The 20,865-nt window shown below is 41.4% G+C and overlaps 1 protein-coding gene across 6 annotated transcripts in view; it reads left to right on the top strand.

The window, feature by feature from the left end:
* Positions 1-10,241: 10,241 nt before the first annotated feature.
* pcif1 (phosphorylated CTD interacting factor 1) overlaps positions 10,242-20,865 on the top strand; it is a 150,421-nt gene continuing 139,797 nt past the window's right edge. For 3 of the 6 annotated variants that reach the window (XR_007264154.1, XR_007264153.1, XM_048608102.1), the window contains exon 1: positions 10,243-10,395. Coding sequence is in view for 3 of the 6 variants with exons in the window: in XM_048608102.1 (XP_048464059.1) it covers positions 10,278-10,395 (118 nt within the window). In the remaining 3 variants the exon portion in view is untranslated. Of the gene's footprint in view, positions 10,396-18,416; positions 18,487-20,865 lie in introns of all 6 variants that reach the window. The other 3 variants (XM_048608101.1, XM_048608098.1, XM_048608099.1) reach the window with 2 other exon arrangements.

Genomic DNA, 20,865 nt, shown 5'->3' with positions numbered 1-20,865 from the left:
CTTAATTAATTTGGTGCCTGGCTCCTCATATTCTCTATGCAGAACCTCTTTCCATGCCCTATCTGTTATTGGTACCTACATGGACCAGGGTGACCGGATCCTCCCCCTCTGACTCTAAATTCCTCTCTGTGCAGATGTCCTGAACCCTGGCACTAAGCAGGTGACACAGCCTTCTGAACTCTCATGTATTTCTGCAGAGAACAGTGTCAATCCCCCTAACTATACTATCTCCTAACATCTATGTAATCCTTTTGGCTCCCTTCATTGGAATAGTTTCCTATACCACAGTCTGTTAGATCAACCAACCTGTAGTCCTCACTCTCAATCAAAGAAGCTGAAAGAACCTGAAACCTGTTGGACAACTGCAAAAGGTCTAAGCTCCTGCCTTTTTGGGTTCCCTTTGCTACCTCACTCACAGTCACATCCTCCTTTCCCTGATTGATAACTAAATTATCTTGCCAAGTCTGAGGGCGGTGATATATAGTATAAAAACATAGAGAGGATATAATCAGGTGTAAAGAGGCAGTGGGTACTTTGCCCCCTTCCACATCATCCCAATCACTCCCCTCTCCGTCTCGATTATGGCTAGCTTCTCTCCCAATTGCAATCTGTTTAGAGGTATAAATGATTTGTGAATTTGGACAAGTCAATAGCATGCATTGTAGGTTCAATAATCAGTTAGTGACCATATGAGTATCAAGCAAATATAAATACATACAGTCTTGAAAGTAAGCGTCTCAGTACACAGACAGCAGAGTGATCAGCTCCTTTTGTAGTTCATAAAGTTCCTTCTTTATGCTTCTAGACGTCCAGTCTTGAGGTGACGCTTTCTAGGGTTCGGCATCTGCCAGAAAACCTTATGTCAAATTTAAAAAATGGAGCAAACAGAAGTCCCATTTAGGCCTCTGGCGTGGACTCATTGATGATGCAAAGTAATTTGAATCGTTCAACACAGCCTGAACCCAGGAATGGTTCATCCAAAATGGGAAACAATCTCCTGCAGCCTGCTGTCCCTATGATCGCTGTCACTCCAAAGGAAACTGAGTCACTACCAAGTTTGGAGTCATTACTACAGACTGGATCCACATTGTGGAGCCAACCAAAGAGGTTATTTGAGATTTACTATTGTGTGACAGGATTAATTAACGACCTCAGAGTAAAGGAGCGCCTAGGTAGCAACCATGATCAAATTTTGCATCCAGTTTGAAAGGGAGTACAATGGGTCTAAGAGTAGCATTTTAAATTTAAATAAGGGCAACTACATGGGCATGAAAGTTGAGCTAGTTAGAGTGAACTGGGATACTAGGCTATGGGATAAAGCAATTGAAAAGCAGCAGTAGGCATATATAGATTCCTACCGTAAACAAAGATTCTAAAGTTAGGACCAATCATCCATGGTTAACTTAGGTATGAGTATAAAGAAGGTAGAATGGTAGAGAATGAAGAAAAGATTACGCAGGAGTAAGAAATTAGACTATGAAAAGAAGCCAACTGGAAATGTAAAATCAGACTGCAAGACTTTCTACAGATGTTCTTACAACCTACTGGGGTAATGCACTGAAAATCAGGCCCCACTATTCTTAGAGTCACCATAAAGTTAACATTTATTGAAAACTACTGAAGAAACAATTTTCCACAGTAACAATAATCATTTATTGAAACACTCTTAACTTTAACTGGATCAATAAAATAGCAGGACTTGAAATTTATTTATCTTAAACTTCCACACAGATAGGCAAAAAATAAAAGCACAAACATTATGCGAAGGAAAAAGAGTCAAAGGACCAGTGCAAAATCACAAAACTAAATGAGTTGGATGCATATTCCTTTTCCCTTCTTCATTAATGCCATGATGTGATTTTCTCAGTGATTATCAGTCCTTAGTTCATTGGTTACTTGGCCGGACTCAGTCTTTTTGGATGTCTTTGAGTTTTAGAGCAATTTCTTTCAGCATTTTCAAATATATTTTTCCTGCGGTTCCAGCAGAAAATTGGAGACAGCAACTTCACAGAAATTGGAAGAGGATTGCTGCAGCTAGCTTTTCTTTGCTTCTTTCCAAAATACAAGTTTTTTTTTAAGCTCTGATTTGTTTATCTTAAGCTGTTTCATTTCCTCTTTATGCTTGAGCTGTTTAACTGTAACTCAATAATCACGGAGTCCAATGTCTCAGCACTTGGACCATCTGGTCTCTCTACTTCTACAGAGCTCAATTGCCGTGCTAGTAGTTCAATTATTTTTGCCTTCATTTTTTCCTAATCTTTGCTTTCTTGGTTCTGACAGACAATTCCATTTCTCATTTACTTGCCAATTCAATCAAAATGGCTTTTTCCTAAAGAAAACTTTCTAAGTTTATCAGTGACAATATTTATAAAGGATAGGAATTAGGGAGTTAATATTAGTTGAGAATATGGCAGATGAAATGAATAATATTTTACTTCTGTCCTCACCATTGAGGATAACAAAATCATTCTGGTAGCAGATGAAGTGAGACAGAGGAACTTAGTCACAAGGCAAGTGTGGCACTGAGCAAACTGATAGACCTGGGGCTGGAAATCACCAGCTCCAGATAGACTACATCCTAGGGTCTTAAAAGAGGGGACTAGTGAGACAGTAGATTCATTAGCATGAATTTTCCATAATTTGCCACATTCTGAGAAGTTTCTGTCAGACTGGAAGATAGCAGATATAACTCTTCCACTCAAAATGGGATGGACGCAGAAAATAGGAAAGCTTCGGTCAGTTAGCTTTAAATCTTATATGGGGAAAGTGTTAGGATTGATCATTAAATAGATTATAGCTGCATATTCACAAAATTTTGAGATAATTGTGAAGGGTCAGCACAGTTTTGCAGAAGGGAAATTGTGTTTAACAAATTTATTCTGTGTCTTAGTTTCTCAAACTGATTAGCTAATCAGCAACAAAATAAAAACTGAAAGAACTGTGGATGCTGGAAACTAGAAACAAAAACAGAAATTGGTGGAAAAGCACAGTAGGTCTGGCAGCATCTGTGAAGAAGTAATGTGCTGTGGATCAAGGGAAGCTTGTAGATGTACTGTACTTGTATTTTCAGAAGACATTTAATAAGTAGCCAAATCAAAGACTACTGCAGAAAGAAGAAGCCCATGTTAGAGGGGGGGTAACATATCTATATGGACAGAACATGGGCTGCTTGAAAGAAAATGGAGAGTATGCATAAATGGTTCGTTGTCTGTTTGGCAGAATATGACAAGTAGAGTTCCTGCAGGGGTCTGTGCTGGGACCTCAGCTCTTCACAATTTACATAATGTTTAGGCAGGGGGAGCAAAGGCATGGTTATTTGCAGATGGAATGAACAATTTGCCTTATGAGGATAAGTTAGAACATAGTAAACTCGTTTTCACTAGAGCTTCAAAGAGCTAGAGGTGACTTCATTGAAGTGTATGAGATTCTGAATGGGAACATGGAAAGGATGTTTGCTATTGCGGTTGTGTCCAGAATTAGGAGGTTTTACTTTAAAAAGAATTAGGGGTCACCCTTTTGAGACGAGGATGAAATTTTTTTTCAGAAGCTTGAGAGACTTTAGAACTGTCTCAGAAGGCAGTGGAGATAGGATCATTAATTATTTTAAAAATGGAGGTCGATAGTTTTTTTTGTCAATACAGTTCCCAAACCTTTCTTGTGGATAGAGTTAATTAACTGCTCTGTCTCACAGCTCCTTCCTCAGCTACCAGTCCCCTTTCGTTACTTTTAATACACTTGTTTGGACATGAGATACACCTCTGAGCAGTTGGGATTAGAACCCAAAACTTTCCGTTCTTGAGGTAGTGACACTGCCACTGCACCACAAGAGTCTTTCAGTTCCCCTTTATATATTCTTTTTAATTCACTATTGCGACTTCAGCATTGCTGATGCAGCTACCGTCCTAATAACTTAAAGGGTGTTTAAGAGTCAACCACATTTCTGTGGATCTATAATAACTTATAGACAAGGATAGGAAATTTTGTTCCCTGAAGGGCATCAGTGAACCAGATGGGTTTTTACAACAATTGACAGTGGTTACATAATCACCACTAGCCTAGCTTTTTATTCAAGATTTTTATTGAATTCCAATTTGCCCACTGGCCATTTGTGCAAAATATTAGCTTGGGGTTCTGGATTACTAATTCAGTGATATCATCACTACACCAATTTGTTTAACTCTTTATTATACTAAGATTCCTCTCTTCTCTTTAAATAGAAGGTTTTGAAGATATACAAACAATCCTAGAACAGAACTAATGAAAAGGAAACAAGATGTTTTTTTCACATTCTGTGTCTTAGTTTATCAAACTGATTAGCTGATCAGCAACAAAATAAAAACTGAAAGAACTGTGGATGCTGGAAACTAGAAACAAAAACAGAAATTGGTGGAAAAGCACAGTGGGTCTGGCAGCATCTGTGGAGAGAAATCAGAGTTAACATTATGAGACCCTTTCTCATAAGAAGGGTCACTGGTCCCAAAACATTAATTCAGATTTCTCTCCACAGATGATGCCAGACCTGCTCAGCTTTTCCAACAATTTTTGTTGTGATCAGCAACAAAATTATACATATAAATTTTTCATATACCATATCTCCTGCCTTTCTTTAAACAAAAACAAATTGACCCAAGATAGACTTTTTTGTATTCTTTTGGAACTCTTCATGCCACCAGGGGTTCCTCCTCAAAAATCTCCAATAATTTTTTGGAGCAGCAACATTTTCACTGTTCAGCAGTCTAACTGCTGACCACTTACATCAACCCATTCTATTTTGGAGATCTTTCCTTAACATGTCCTTTATGCTAGTATGGGCAATTGTCATCCTTTTATCTTTGTCAAATTTACATTGCCCCAAAATGAATGGTTATCCATATAATATTTTATGAGCAAACTTTCCTTAGATTACCCTTTGTATAGAATTTCCCTTACAACATTGGATAGATGCATCCCTATACCTATAGCATCTGCCAACATCAATATTTAGTCACTAAAGTACTTTTAACTAATCTTTTTTTTAATTTTCTTAGCTTCTCAGGTCAATAGACAACATTTATTATTCTTCCCACTAAGGATATGATAAACCTCATTTACCTGGAAAACAGGTGCAGGAATCAGCACCAAAAAGAACTGGCTTCTTTGGATCCTAAGGCTGGAAAGTGGTGTGTAAGAGTTTTCGGAATTTAAATTTCTTCAATGTTTTATTTAGAGTCATGGAGATGTAGAGCACAGAAACAGACTCTTTGGTCCAACTCGTCCATGCCGACCAGATACCCTAAGTTAATTTATTCCCATTTGCCAGAATTTGGCCCATATCCCTCCAAACCCTTTATATTCATATACCCATCCAGATGCTTTTTAAATGTTGTAATTGTTCCAGCCTCCACCACTTCCTTTGGCAGTTCATTCCATACATGCATCATCCTCTGCACGAAAAGGATGCCCCTTAGGTCCCTTTTAAATCTTTCCCCTCTCACCTTAAACCTATTCCCTCTAGTTTTGGACTCCCTTACCCTGGGGAAAAGACCTAGTCTATTCACTCTATCCGTGTCCCTCATGATTTTATAAACTTCTACAAAGTCACCCCTCAGCCTCCGACCCGCCAGGGAAAATAGCCCCACTCTCATCAGCCTCTCTCTATAGCTCAATCCCTCCAATCCTGGTAACATTCTTGTGAATCTTTTCTGAACCCTTTCAAGTTTAATGACATCTTTCCTTTAGCAGGGAGACAGCACTGAACACAGTATTCCAAAAGTGGCCTAACCAATGTCCATTTGCTCTCAAGATTTCTTCAGTCGTATGATACTTCATCACAGTACTCAATTTCAACATGTCATAACTGGCATTAGGTCTAGTTTGAGTGCTAAACTGTTTTAGTTGTTGTTAGGCGTTAATGTGGTAGCAAGTTGGAAATCAAGCCCTGCTGTACAGAATGGTCACAAAAAATAAAGCTTTTAAGAAGTATAGAAAGAATCCCCAAGTTACCTGAACCAGGATGACTGAAAACACTGACCAGATCTCGATATTTAACAAGACTGTTTATTGCAAGTAATTAGAACCAGACTACAGTTAATAATTATGAACCATCAGCATACAACTCTAAACCTTCATAAATTCTTCTCACTTACAGACAGACAGACAGACACACACACACACACGGGTGCTATGGATGAAAGGGAAACATGGGAAAACACTTCAGAAGTCTCTGTTCACAAGATCTGCTGAAAAAGATACAGGGAAGCCTTCAGATCTCCATAGTCTTTCCCTCTATTCATAACACACAAGTGCTTTTCTCCTCCCTGTCAGTGTGCAAGTGAGTTACAATTTTAACTAGTAAAGTTATACGCCAACAGAATTCATGGTTGTTTCCTGTAGATAGAGTCCATTTATTTGAAATAAATAGTGATTCTTTGTTAAGTACAGAAACCTAGTCCGTGCTTTTGCTTAAAATTTTGTTAAAACATCCATTTTTTTCTTTTATATCATCTGCTTGTTTAGGTGGTGTCAAAAATACTTCTGTTTGAAATTTTTCTCCCTGCAAATAAAGCTGTTTTTATACTGATGTAACTTCTCAGGACTACGTTTCTAATACAGCTACGACCCACAAGATCATGTTTCTTGCAGTAGGGAACCTACTCTAATATCTTGATCACTAAATTTCTCATTGACATCCTGAATTGTACTTCAGACTTGTGCTTCATAAGGAACACATATTCTGTATACATCAATCTGAGAGATAAAGCTCACTGCCCCCTATGCACTAACTCTGATCCCACCATATCCTTTCCAGATTTCCAACTCTTTTGTTTAGCAACCTTTGTTAACATATCTTCTAATTTGTTTGTAGCCATTAAAATGTTTCAGTTATAAAGGTTTCTACTTTCTGTGGTATTCACAACCTTCTCCATTGCTCTTGTCAAACTAGGCCCTTCAATTGCTCTCCTATCTTGTTCTGGACTAACAATACAAGATCGCCTCACCTCTGATCAAAATTCTTTTCACCAGTTTGCAATCTTTTCATCGGATCACATTAGCTTCTAAGTGTGCTTTTAAACTCTTAACTGCGTTTGCTGACCTTCCACAACTTTATCTCAATTTTGCAAATCCCTCGATCTTATCTCCTCTCATGTGTAGCAAGACCTGGACAACATCCAGACTTGACTTGATAAATGGTAAGAAACGTTTGGGTCACATAAGTGCCAGGGAATGATCATCTCGAACAAGTGAAAATGTAGCTATCACCCGTTATTGTTCAATGGCATTTATGATCACCAAATCCCCCACTAGCAATATAAATACTGTAGCTACAAAAGCACATTAGGGACTGGGAATTCTGTGGTGAGTAACTCACTTCCCGACTCCCCAAAGCCTGTCCACCAGCTACAAGGCACAAGTCAGGAGTGTGATACAATACTGCCCATTTGTCTGGATGGGCACTACTCCAACAACACTCAAGAAACTGAACAGTATCCAGGACAAAACATCCCATTTGACGGCCACCAGAACCATAACCTTCAACATTCAGTCCCTTCACCAACAATACACATCATCTACAAAATGCAATGCAACAGCTCATCAACACTTTTGACAGCTTTGACAACACTTTCATGATCTGTGATCACTTCCATCTAGAAGGACACGAGCAGCAGATAAATGGGAACATCATCATCTGCATAGTGGATCTATGCCAAACAGCGAGACAGAAACCAAGACACCTTTCTTTGTTGATATGGTTTATTCACTTTTCAGCCTGATAGCTCCATCAAAATGCCAGTCCTCCTTTTATAGATTAATCAACCTTTTCAGTCGTGTTATGGGACACCATTGGAGCAGATTGGAGTTGAACCCAGGTATTCTGGCTCAAAGATAGACACATAAGAGCTCAACCTTCTTTTTTAGGTTTTAATCAACCTATCAAGAGATTTTACTGCATACCTCTTAAACAGGTGATACTCAAAACCAGCCCCCTGAGCTCAGAGGTAGGGACACTACCACTGTACCAAAAGGGGCCAAAGAACTACTTTTCCAATCAATTATGATAATTTAACCCCAATCACCTACAAAGTACTTGCCATATTAACATGGCACTGTTGGTCTCTCTGCAACCCTGCACTTTGTTCCTTTTCGGATAATAGTCCAATTCCCTTTTAAATGCTTTGATAGAACCTGTCTCCACCACACTCTCAGGCAGGGCATTCCACATCTAACCACTTGCTACATGTGAGCATTTTTCTCATATCACTATTGCTTCTTTTACCAATTACTTCAAATCTTGTTCTCGATCACTTCATGAGTGGGAACAGCTTCTTTCTATCTATCCTCTCCAGACTGCTCGTGATTTAGAATACCTTTATCAAATCTCCCCCAAACCTCTCTTCTCTAAGAAAAACAGTTCCAACTTCTCCATTCTATCTTCATAACCAAAATTTCTTATCCTCAGAACTATTTTTGTGAATCTTTGCTGCAGCCTTTCCAATACATTCAGATCTTTCCTAAATGTATACAATGCTCCAGCTGAGTTCAAGCTCGTTTAAATTCCTACACAAACATATTTCACCTTGCTCCTCTACGGTGTGCCATGAATAAGGTTTAGGATGCTATACACTTTACTATCTGCTCCTTACACTTTCAGCAATTTATGCACATATAGACCAAGTTGTCCATGCCCTACACTCTCTTTAGAGTCATAACTTTGCATTATTCTGACTAAAGTACATCACTTCACATTTCTCTGCATTGAACATAATCTGCCATGTGTGCCCACTCTACCAACTTGTTTGTTGTTATGAAGTGCTATGCTATCCACCTCTCAGTTTACAGGTTTTCCAGTTTTGACATTGTCTGCAAATTTTGAAATCAATCAATATCAGGGGATTGAAGTCACTATCAAATGCCTTGCATCAGTGGTATCAATAGTCATGATTTTATGCCATGACCAGGTCTCAATGCCACTCTCAAAGCTCAGCATCACAACGGTTTCTCAGCAACAAACTCCAGTGCCAGCTTCACCATTACAGATCTCCACTATAGCTGGCATCTCCTCCAGGGATCTGCATCATTACCAGTATTATCAGTGCCTGACTTTAGAATCAGTCCTCAATATGTATCAGCCCCCAGTACGAGCAATACCTTTCAGTAACATATTATCTGACCCATTACCTAGTGCCAGTATTGTCCACTAGTGGTAGGCTGCAGTGCTATTAACAACCTTGAGTGCAAGTCACTAGCTGCAGTTACTGCCAGACCTCTGTTTCACCTCCAGTCCAGAATGCAAGTCCCATCCCTCAGTGCCAACTGTTCTTACTAGTATCAGTCCTCAGTAAGTCATCAGCTTTTAGTGTCAACTCAGTGTTATGACCAGTCCTCAATGTCCGTAACCAGTTTCTAAGTCACATCCACCTTTTTGCGCCAGTGCCACTCATCAGTACCAACTTGCAGTGTCAGATTTCAGTCACGTTTACAAAAAATGATCAGGTTTCAATATGTTACCAGCACTGAGTGCCACAGGAAACTTTGCGCTCAGGCTCAGAACTAGCTCACAGATATAGTACATGTGCTCAATGCTGTTGCCAATTTAAAGTGTGAGACAACAGCACTCAGCACCAAGCCACAGTTCTAGTCCTCAGTACCAAGTCCCAGTATTGGATGTATGAGGTTGCTCCATCCTCGCACCGACATCCCAGAGGATCACAGTTCTACAGACTGGCCTAGCCGCTGTCCTCCTGCAGTGGTCAACCCCTACCCAGGTTAGGTCCCGGTGGACAGCCCCTGCGCCTTGGTCAATGCCGGGTGTCAGTTCTCTTGGAAGTCGGCCCCCTGTGTATCCACTAATACTCAGTTTCCAAGCCTCAGTTTCAGCTCTTGCTGGTCAGTCGTCCAGTATTCCTCTACTCCCTCTCATCAGTTGTCTGTAGTCAATTTCTGGTCATTCTACTCACTCCTCTCCCGTCAGCCTTCCTGCTCCTCTGATGCTACTTGGCCTGCTGTGTTCATCCAGCTCTACACCTTATTATCTCAGATTCTCCAGCATCTGCAGTTCCTACTACCTCTACCACTGCCAGTTTGTTTTGATGTCGCTCTCAGTCTAAGCGGCTCACCGGCTCGCACCAATCACAGGGAGCCTGACCCCGCAGCGGGCTCGCCGTCCAATCGGAATACGCGGCATCGCTTCAATTTGTCCAATTAAAACGCGTGTTATTACGGCTGGCCAGCGGACCAATCAACGAGCTCGGGCCAATCCAGCGCCAGCCAATCGGAAGCTTCGCGCGGCGGCGCCGCACATGCGCAAAGCGGCGGGGCGCTCCGGATTACAAGATGGAGGCGGCGGTCGAGCGGTGAAGCGGAGGCGGGATCGGGGGGAAGACGGATCGCTGCCGCTCTTCACTCGCTACACAGCAGGTACATCGGGCGCGCACGACACCGACACACGTGGCGCAACGAGCGCGGCATCGCGGACCTCACCAGCGGCCCGCCTCGTCCCGCCGAGCCCTGTGGAAGCGGAGGAATCGGCGGCGGCGCAGCGTTTGCTTGGAGCAGGGAGCCGCCGCCATCTTGGGGTTTGTTGTTGTGGAGCAGCCGGAGAGCGCGGGCGGCCTGTACTCCATCTCCGCAGCCTCGCCTCCTGCTCCACACGCTCAGACTGGTGCCTTCTGCTCCGAGAGTCTGTGTGAGGAACGTTTTGCGGACTGTGGGTGGCTGCCCTGGCACCACCGCCGCTGCTCTCTTCCCGCCCCCGGTCAGCGTTCGTGGGTCTGGCTGAGGATCTGGGCGGGCGGCATGACAGGAGCATGCGCAGTGAGGCGCCAGAAACACAGCGGCTCCATTGACAACGGAGAGTGATAGAGGGGGAGGGAGGGACGGGAAAGAGTGAAGAAGGGAGAGTGAGGAAGGGAAGGAGACACAGTGGGAAGGGAGGGGGGAGAGAGAGAGGAGAGAAGGTGGAAAGAGAGTGAAAGCGGGTTTGGAACTGGGAGGGCAGGGAGAGAGGAGATGGGAGGAGAGAGGACGTGTGAGGGGAAGGCGGGGGGAGAGAGATGGAGGTGGCGAGAGGAGAGATGGGGGTGGAGAGAGTGAGAGTATGAGGTAGAGGGAGTGACTAGCTCTTCCAGTTAGTATGTGGAAAGATGACACAGCAGGAGGTGATGAAATAGTACAAAGCAAGGGACCAATTAAAATTTGACAAGATGTGCTGTTCATGCATTCTGATTTCTCGCGTACCAACAGATTTAAAAAGTTCTATTGACTAAACAGTATTGTTGCAATGTTTATCACAAGACAGAGCATCCTACGTTTTTTTTTCTTTTAGCACCCTGTTGCAAAGTTGGGTAGAGTACTTGTGGATTGGAAGGCAGTTAGTTAGAATTTGGTGTTTGTAAAATGCTAGGGGGAGGAAAGCATTGTGTGGTCCCTTTAAAAGATCAGGTTTTTTTTGTGTTTATAGAGACTTAAAATGGATGTCTGTGAGCAGCAGCTTGAAAGTTTAAGTATATAGAGAGCACCGGGATTGAAACACTTGTATCAAAAGCCTGTACAGTTAGCAGGCCAAGCAGCAGTTTTTACCAAGGCAACAAGCTTTTGAATTTAGCCAATCAATTTGAACCAGGCACTTAGATACCAAAAATCACTTAAATTTAAATCTGAGGGTTTTGACAACATAAGACCAACTTTATTGTAAGAAATGTTAATATGTCATCAAGGGTATAAAAAAAGGGGGCTGTTGGGCAAAGCCCCGGAGCTAACAGCCCTCAGCTCTCAAGAGAGAATCATTGGCTTACACAGCTTCCTCTATGTCTTGGAGAAAGCACCATCTAAGTGACGATGGTCCGTTGGCACACTGTTAATATTTCTGACAAGAATCGACTGAGAAGGCAAAGAACATTCTGGAAGACATGCAACCAGACTAATTTCGAGAGACTAAATTCTATTTTTTTGAAAAAATGTGGGACTGTAATTTATTGAAACAGCATACCATCAGAACTTTGCTTTATTCAGGAATAGTTAGTAGTTAGAAGGGATTTATTTGATTTGTTAATAGTTTAGCTAATTTGTTTGCTGTTAGAATTAGATAAATAAATTGTTACTTGATTTTAAAGTGAGTGTCAGGGATTTATTTTATTTAGCCACTAGAAGTTGTTGAAAGGCAGGTTACACCACGTTTCACGCTCTTTACAGAGTGTAGGGCGAGATCTCCTCCTCCTTGGGTGTTTTGGTTTTAGCTTGGGAAGGGGGTTGGGTTAACCTGTGCTTTATAACAGATTTGGGGCTCATCTGAGATCTGGACAGATTTAGGGCACAAAAGGTCCCAGCAGAGTTAAACAGACTTGGGGCTAGTGTCCTAGATCTTTAAATAAAACATAAGTGAGAAGTGGAAAATCTGTTTCGGTTGCATGTTGTTGATGAAATCAAAAGTGGAGAAACTGCCCTCAATGTTGCTGAAGAGGCTCTGGGGGTCAAAGATGCTTTCCAAATTTGCCAAAAATTTTAGAAAGGCTAAAAAAGCTGACACTTTTTGCTTTAGCGGACAGGCTAAAATTTGGTTTAACTAGGGACAATAAAGAGGAAATTATAATGGAGTTAGTCAAGCATTTAGGTATATCAGAGAAACAGTCAAATGCAGTAGAGTTAGAAAAAATTAAATTGTAAATGAGACAATTATAGTTAGAAAGTGAACTTAAAAGGCTGGAGTTAGAGGATAAAGAAAGGAAAAGAAGAGTCCTACCTGAAGAAAAAGAAAGGATTGTTCTGGCAGAAGAAAAAGAAACTGAGAGGAAGGGCCTAGCAGATTGAGAACTTAAGAAGTTGGCAATTAGACAGGAAAGTCAATTTAAAAGGAGGGAGATGAAGGTGGGCTTAGTGACGACAATAGTGATGATGAGCAAACCCATCGTAGCCAAAGGCCTGGTAGGGATATGTCCAAATATTACTAAAATTTGTTGAAAAAGATATGGAAGGGTTTTCCATTTCCTTTGATAAATTGGCTAAACAGATGAACTGGCTGGACACTGGGTAATGTTACTGCAGACAGAATTGGTATGCAGGGCTAGTGAAGTGTTTGCAGCACTGTTAGAGGAGGTGTCAGGTGAGCATGATGAAGTCAAACAGGTTATTTTGAGTGCCTACAAATTAGTACCAGCAGCATACAGACAACTGTTCAGAAATGTAAGAAAGGAACCAGAACAGACTTGTATAGTGTTTGAAAGAATTAACCAGAGCAACTTCTATAGATGGGTGAGAGCATTAATGATAGAAAAGACAAACGAGGATCTTGGAGAGATCATTCTGCTGGAGGTGATTTAAAAACTCACTTCCAGAAGTGATAAGAACTCATGTTGAGGAACAGAAATTTCAAACAGCAAGAAGAGCTGCAGAGATGGTGGATGAATATGCATTAGTGCATAAATTGAAACCTAGCTTCTGTGAGGCGTAGAAATTGGGAAAGAGGGTGATCCTTCAAAGAAAAACAAAAAGTAGATCACACTGGGAACAGTTTACCACATGAAAAAAGTAACCCAAGAGGTGAAAGATCTCGGGTATTTTCACTGCAATAAAGTGGGAGACACAGTCACAGAGCTGGTGGTTTAAGAAAGTCACTGGGAAAAAGAATGTGGTTAAAGAGGGTTTATTTAAGGTAGTGAAGGAAATCCCAAGAGAAGTTGAGGAGCTGCAGGAGAGTGCACAACCTAGTCACAGGCTGGATAGTAATAGTCCGATCTTTTCAAAGAATTTGTCTATGTGGGCAAGATTTATTCAGGTAGAAGTATTGAGGTGTAGGAGCTAGTCTGTCTTTAATAGTAAGAGATGAAAATATTTGCACGCCTTCTGAAATATTGCCTGAGAGAGTGGTAATCTGTGGAATACATGGTAGAGAGGAGTAGTATTCCCCTGCCTAAGATGAGGCTGCAAAGCCCAATCAAGACTGGGGAAGTGATAAGGGGACTGATGGAAAAATTGGCTATTATGGGAATACAGTTTATTCTTGGATACGATGTAGCTGGATCATCGTTGGGAGTGATCCCCATTGTAGTGAAAAAGCCAAAAGAAAATGGGGGAACTGAGGGGTTAAAAGAAAAGTACCCTGGAGTTGTTTTGGACCCAGCCATAAGCGAAAACAAAAAAGATGGAGTTGAGAGATAGTAGGAACTGCAGATGTTGGAGAATCTGAGATAACAAGGTGTAGAGCTGGATGAACACAGCAGGCCAAGCAGCGTCCGAGGGGCAGGAAAGCTGACGTTTCGGGCCTAGACTCTTTAGAAATGGGGGAGGGGAGGGGGGTTCTGAAATAAATGGGGAGAGAGGGAGAGGTGGATAGAAGATGGATAGAGGAGAAGATAGGTGGAGAGGAGACAGACCGGTCAAAGAGGCGGGGATGGAGCTAGTAAAGGTGAGTGTAGGTGGGGAGTTAGGGAGGGGATAGGTCAGTCCAGGGAGGACGGACAGGTCAAGGGGGTGGGATGAGGCTAGTAGGTAGGAGATGGGGGTGGGGCTTGAGGTGGGAAGAGGGGATAGGTGGGAGGAAGGACAAGTTAGGGAAGCGGGGACAAGCTGGGCTGGTTTTGGGATGCAGTAGGGGGAGGGGAGATTTTGAAGCTTGTGAAGTCCACATTGATACCATTGGGCTGCAGGGTTCCCAAGTGGAATATGAGTTGCTGTTCCTGCAACCTTCGGGTGGCATCGCTGCAGGAGGCCCAGGATGGAGATGTCGCCTGAGGAATGGGAGGGGGAGTTGAAATGGTTCGCAACTGGGAGGTGCAGTTGTTTAGCGTGAACCGAGCGTAGGTGTTCCGCAAAGAGGTCCTCAAGCCTCTGCTTGGTTGCCCCGATGTAGAGGAGGCCACAACGGGAACAGCAGATACAGTATACCACATTAGCAGATGTGCAGGTGAACATCTGCTTGATGTGGAAAGTCTTGGGGCCTGAGATGGAGGTGAGGGGGGAGGTATAGGGGCAGGTGTAGCACTTCCTGCGGTTGCAGGGGAAAAGTGCCAGGTGTGGTGCGGCTGGAGGGGAGTGTGGAGCAGACAAGGGAGTCACGGAGAGAGTGGTCCCTCTGGAAAGCAGATAAGGGTCATCCTCCAACACTTCCGCCATCTGCAATCCGACCCCACCACCAAAGACATTTTTCCCTCCCCACCCTTATCTGCTTTCTGGAGGGACCACTCTATCATCAAAGATGGAGTTGAGGTCCAGTTAGCCTATATTCTGTTTGAAACGGTAAAGGAAGAGCCTAAGGGGTAGAAGATCAGGCAGAGGTGTTTATCTGAAAGATTAATGGAGTTACAACAAAAAGATGAGACGATAAAGGATTTAAATCATAAAGCCTACTCAGAAAAAGAATCAGTGTATTCCAGAATGCTACTACATTAAGGATAAAGTCTTAAGGTGGAAATGCAGACCTTGGCAGGTTAGTGCAAAGGAGACGTGGGTGGAAGTTAACCAGATTGTATTGCTGGTAGAATACAGACAGAACGTGTTGTGGGTAGCGCACAAATTATCTGTAGGAGGTCATCTCCGAGTGAGGAAGAGGTGTCACAGCACCTAATGAAGCAAGAAGCAGATAAGAAATCTAAAATTCAGATATTTGCCCGTGGGGATAAAGTATTGGTGCTGTTACCAGTGGTAGGAGATCCCTTCAGTGCAAGGTTTAGTAGTCCTTATCAGATTGAGAAGAAGTTAGTTAGGTGAATTATCTGGTAAAGATGCCAGATTGGGAAAATATTTATTGGGTAGGTGTCAACATGCTGAAACCTTACTATGACAGCGAAAGGGGACTGGAAAACAGGTATTAGTTACTGCTACTCAGTGAGGAATCAAATCCAGATGATTTGGATTTTGATGTGCCTCAGAATAAATTGGATAATGAGGAAGTCCTTGAGGAATGGGATAGGGTAGTGACCTATCTGTCCCAGGAACAGAACTGAATTGAAGGACTTGTTACAGTGCTGTGAGGACCTATGTAGGAATAGAATGGAGAGGACTAATGCTATAATAATGAGGTTGATGTAGGGAATGCTGTTCTGCTAAAACAACACCCCTACAGGCTTAATACTCTCACAGTAGCGCAGGTTCAGAAGGAAGTGGAAGCAGAGCTCCAAGAAGATGACGTAGAGACGAGTCAAAGTGAGTGGAGTTCGCCGATTGTGTTGCTTCCCAAACCTGATGATACTCAGTGATTCTGCGTAGGTTATCGGAAGGTCATTGCTGTGACCAAATCTGACACATACCCGATTCCAAGGCTGGAGGATTGTGTGGAAAAACTAGGACAAGCCACTTGCATCACAACATTGGACTTACTTCACTGTTACTGGCAAGCACCTTTGTCAGAGAGAGCAAAAGAAGTTTCTGCTTTTGTAATCCCAAATGGGCTATATCAATTTAAAGCAATACCATTTGGAATGAAAAACGCACCAGCCACTTTTCATAGACTTATGAACAGAGTTGTTGCACGGTCACCTAATTGTGCATCTACATAGATGACTTAGTGATCTTTAGCCATTCGTGGAAAGGTCACATGGAACATTTAGCAGAGCTCTTCGAGAGACTATGGAAGGCAGTGTTGGTCATAAACTTGGCAAAAACAGAATTTGCGAAGGTGGGAGTGACATTATTAGGGCACAACATCAGATATGGGCAGATGACACTGAGGAATGTGAAGACAAAGGCTGTTGGGGAATTTCCAAGACCACCCTTGAAGAACAAAGTGCTACAATTTTTAGGATTGAGCATTGTGTAGTGGCACCGTTGACGGATTTGTTAAAGTAGAACATGAAGTTTTGGTGGACAGAACCATGCCAGGAAGCATTTGAGAATTTAAAAGCTGTTAACCACTGTACCAGTTTTAGCCACGCCAAATTTTTTGAAACCTTTCAAAGTTGCCATCGATACCAAGTAATGTAGGTATTGGAGCTGTGTTGTTACAGGACGGTGACTGGAATGGAAAGGCCAAAATCGGTGGTTATTCAAAAAAAACTCAATATTCACCAAAAAAACTGAACCATTGGGAAAGAGTTAGAGTGTGCTAATGGCCTTACAACATTTTTAGGTTGCAAACAATGCATCAGAGACTATTGTATATACCGATCACAATCCTTTGACATTTCTGGAAAGATTTAACGACAAGAACACCAGATTATTTTGTTGGAGTCTCGTGTTACAAGCATTTAATTTACAGATTGTGCATGTTGCGGGTGGTGAAAATATTATTGCAGATGCTTTATCATGACTTTTAAAAGAAGAATATTCATATAGGATAGAAATGGTAGTGCTTAGTATGTGTATATAGAAAATGACAATAAAATCTGTATCTCTAGGTTAAGGAGCTATGGATCTAGTAATATGATGGAGTTAAGGTTTTAAAAAGGAAATACATGAAGGCGTCTTTTCATTATGATAGTTCATGTTTTCTCTTAAGTGGGGGGGGGGGAAGTGTTGCAAAGTGGATTGGGGAGCAGAAAGTTAAAATTTGGAGTTTGTAAAATGTTAGGGTGGGAAAAGCATTGCATGGTCTCCTTTTAAAAGATCTGGTGCTTTTTCTGTGCTTAGAGATTTAAAATGGATGTCTGTGAGCAGCAGCTTGAAAGTTTGTAAGTACTCGGAGAGTACCCGAATTTGAAACATTTGTATTGAAAGGCTCTACAGTTAGTAGGCCAAGCAGCAGTTTTTACCAAGACGACAAACTTTTGAATTTAGCCAATCAACTTGAATCAGACTCTTAGATAACAAAACAAATGACCAATCCTTTTGTAAGAAATGTTAATATGTCATCAAGAGTATAAAAAGGGGGCAGTTGGACAAAGCCCCAGAACTAACAGCTCACAAGAGAGAATTGCTGGCTCTCCAAGCCTTCTCTGTCTTAGATAAAGCACCATCTAAATAACAATGGTACCGTCAGCACAGTTAGTTAATATTTCTGAACAGAAGAATCGATGGAGAAGGCACAGAACATTCTGGAAGACGCACAACCTGATTGTAATTTCGAGAGAAAAATTCTATTTTTTTAAATATGTGAGACTTGTATTTATTGGAACAGCATACCTTTAGAACCTTACTTTATTCAGGAATAGTAAGTAGTTAGAAGAGATTTATTTGGTTTGTAAATAGTTTAATTTGTTCACGGTTAGTTAGATAAATAAATTGTTACTTGATTTTTAAAGTGTCAGGGATTTATTTTATTTAAGCTCTAGAAGTTGTTGAAAGGCAGGTTACACCACTTTTCACAGTCCTTTTTCAGATCATAGGGTGAGGCACTCCTCTTTGGGTGTTTCAGATTTAGTTCTTGGGTGGGGGGGGCTGGTCTGGTTCAACTTCTGCTTTATAACACCCCTTTGTAAACCTTGTTCTTTTAATGACATTCTGTTCTCCTGGGATGAGTTCAATGCACGTCTTGGTTCCAGAGGGTTTACTTTATTCTTTTCCTCTTTCAGCCTGGGAATTTGAATCTCAAAAACTGTTTTTTACAGTGAGGGTTTTTTCCCTTGGAGATTCTTCCTTGAGGTATGTGAAACTTTAAGCCTTATTTTAACTCCCCACACAACTGGCCTTTCTCAATGTGAGTGTGCTCCTTTTATTTCTGCTCTTTATAGCTACTGTCCTGAATCCTGGCAAACTAACCTTGTCTGAGAGTTTTTCAGTGATATTGTCTCTGAGTGAATTTCCATGGCAAGGTCAATCACTTGTGTATTGATAAAAGTGCTGATTGTATTATCTTGGAGAGCCCAGCTCTCTCTCAGAAATTTTGGATGTAAGTGCACAGTTTGAGGCTCAAGTGTTTGCAACCTGAAATTCTTAACATCTTTCTGGGGTGTTGAAGAATCGCTATTTGTTCTCCCTTAGCACATGGATTACGGTCATTGTTTTGATGTAGTAAAAACGATCTGGGCTCCCAGTTCATCTTGAACAATTTCAGATGCCTATTATAAGTGAACTGCAGAATAAGTCACGTTCTCTTTACCTCAAGTTAGATTAACAGTCTTAAGACACAGCAATCTTATGAATATCATCATCATAACAAGTGGTGGAATGTGAAGATTTTTGATTTATTATTGCCACATGTTCCTACATACAGTGAAAAGTTTTTTTTTGTGTGCATTACAGCCAACGTAATGAGGCATTGGGGTTTGGGATGGGGAGGGGAGCAGTGGTTCCAATATTAGCATCCTCAGTACCTTCCTCAGACTTGTACTCTACTTATGCTGTCTGTGTCGCCCCTTCTATTCAATGGGTTTCAATTTTGCTGTAGTGTGGCACTTTATCAAATGTCTTTTGGAAGCCTGCATTCACCATATTGACCCTAATTCTCTCATCAACTTTGTTATCTTGCTACCATCAATAAATCTTTGGTTCTCTGATTACTTTACATGTCTATAAGTAACTGTGGTGTCATGAATTATTAAATTTAAAAACTTCTGAAATTGAACCAACTGGTTTGAAGTTGCTTATACCTTCAGACAAAGGTTGAATGGTCCTTGTATCTGAGGAGAATTGGAAGGTTATAGCCAGTACGTGTCTCTTTTCAGCCTCCTCTATCTGTAGCCAGTTTGATATGTGATGAGGTTGAGATTTCCACTAACGTGTACTTCATTTTGCAGAGTTACTTTTTCTGTGCTTTGGCCCTAATTGATTTGATCTGATATTTATGTGGGGTATTTTTGCATTTTAAATTTTTGTCAGCTGTTCCATCTCCTTTTCATATTTTGAAAAGATATCTCCACGAAGGCTTTTTTGTCAATAGGATGTATTATTGATAATCCATAAACTAATAGAATCAGTTTTGAGCCAAATCTGAATTTGGGGTGCTAGTATAAGGTCCATGGTGAGCCTGGAGAGATTTTTGTCTTCAGGTCTAAATTGGATATCTGACACTGAGTTGATTCTAGTGGGAGCCTGCGTATGCCACCTGTGACTAGTATACAGTCAGACTCTTCGAAAGACTGAGCCTACCTGTGTCATTTGGGTTTGTTTTTGATGTAGGCTTTGCGTTGCTATGTCATATGCAGTAAAAGGATTTTTTTAACATTAATAATTCAGTAGACTATTGTAGTGACTTTGAAGAGAATCCAAATAGTCCACGCTTTGACCTCTGACTGAACCATTCCTCTGCATATTAGAGGAACTGGTTTGAGTTAAGTGAAAATGTAATTCCAGCCTTTCCCATGCTTGGGAATACCCATTGAGAAAATTCATGCAGTAGCAATCTCAGGAAATGTAACTGAGTTAAATTAGAACAATTAAGAACTTGGATCACGCACCATGTGATTAGACAGGAATAATGTTTGGTTGCCAGCCTAATTCATTCTTTCATTGCACAGGAGCAGTTGATTTTATTTTCTCCTGAAATATTCACCATTTGCTCACTCTGTCTTTATTAGCTGTGACTCAGCTGGTAGTCCTGTTGCTCTGAGTTGAGGTCCTGAGTTCAAGGCCCACTTCAGGACTGCTGCTGTCATTTGGGCAAGATGTTAAACAATAGCCCTATCTGCTTCCTTGGATGAATGTCAAAGATCCTATGGCACCATTTTGAAGAAGAACCTAGGAGTTATTCCTAGCATACTGGCTAATATTTAACCTTCTTCAACATCAGAAAATAACATTTAGTTGTTGTTAAGGCATTGCTCTTCATAGGGGTTTGCTACGTGCATATTGGCTGCCTGCTTCCTGCATGACTACCTTTCAAAACATTTCATGAAAAGTGCTATTTAAATACAACTTATTCCTCTTGGAATAAACAATACATTTATCTTTTACCACTCAAGTGCCGACTGTCTGCTTGTGAAGAATGATATTCACAGCAGCCACAGCTCCTGTCAGTGACATCCTTGTCAACTATTTCTTAGGAGCAGAAGTAGGTCATTCAGCCCCTCAAGTCTACTTTGC

Source organism: Rhincodon typus, chromosome 19 (genome assembly GCF_021869965.1).
Source record: "Rhincodon typus isolate 14 chromosome 19, sRhiTyp1.1, whole genome shotgun sequence".
In the NCBI taxonomy this organism is placed as follows: domain Eukaryota; kingdom Metazoa; phylum Chordata; class Chondrichthyes; order Orectolobiformes; family Rhincodontidae; genus Rhincodon; species Rhincodon typus.
Note: the sequence above shows the minus strand (reverse complement) of the source record. Positions and strands in the feature narration are given on the sequence as shown.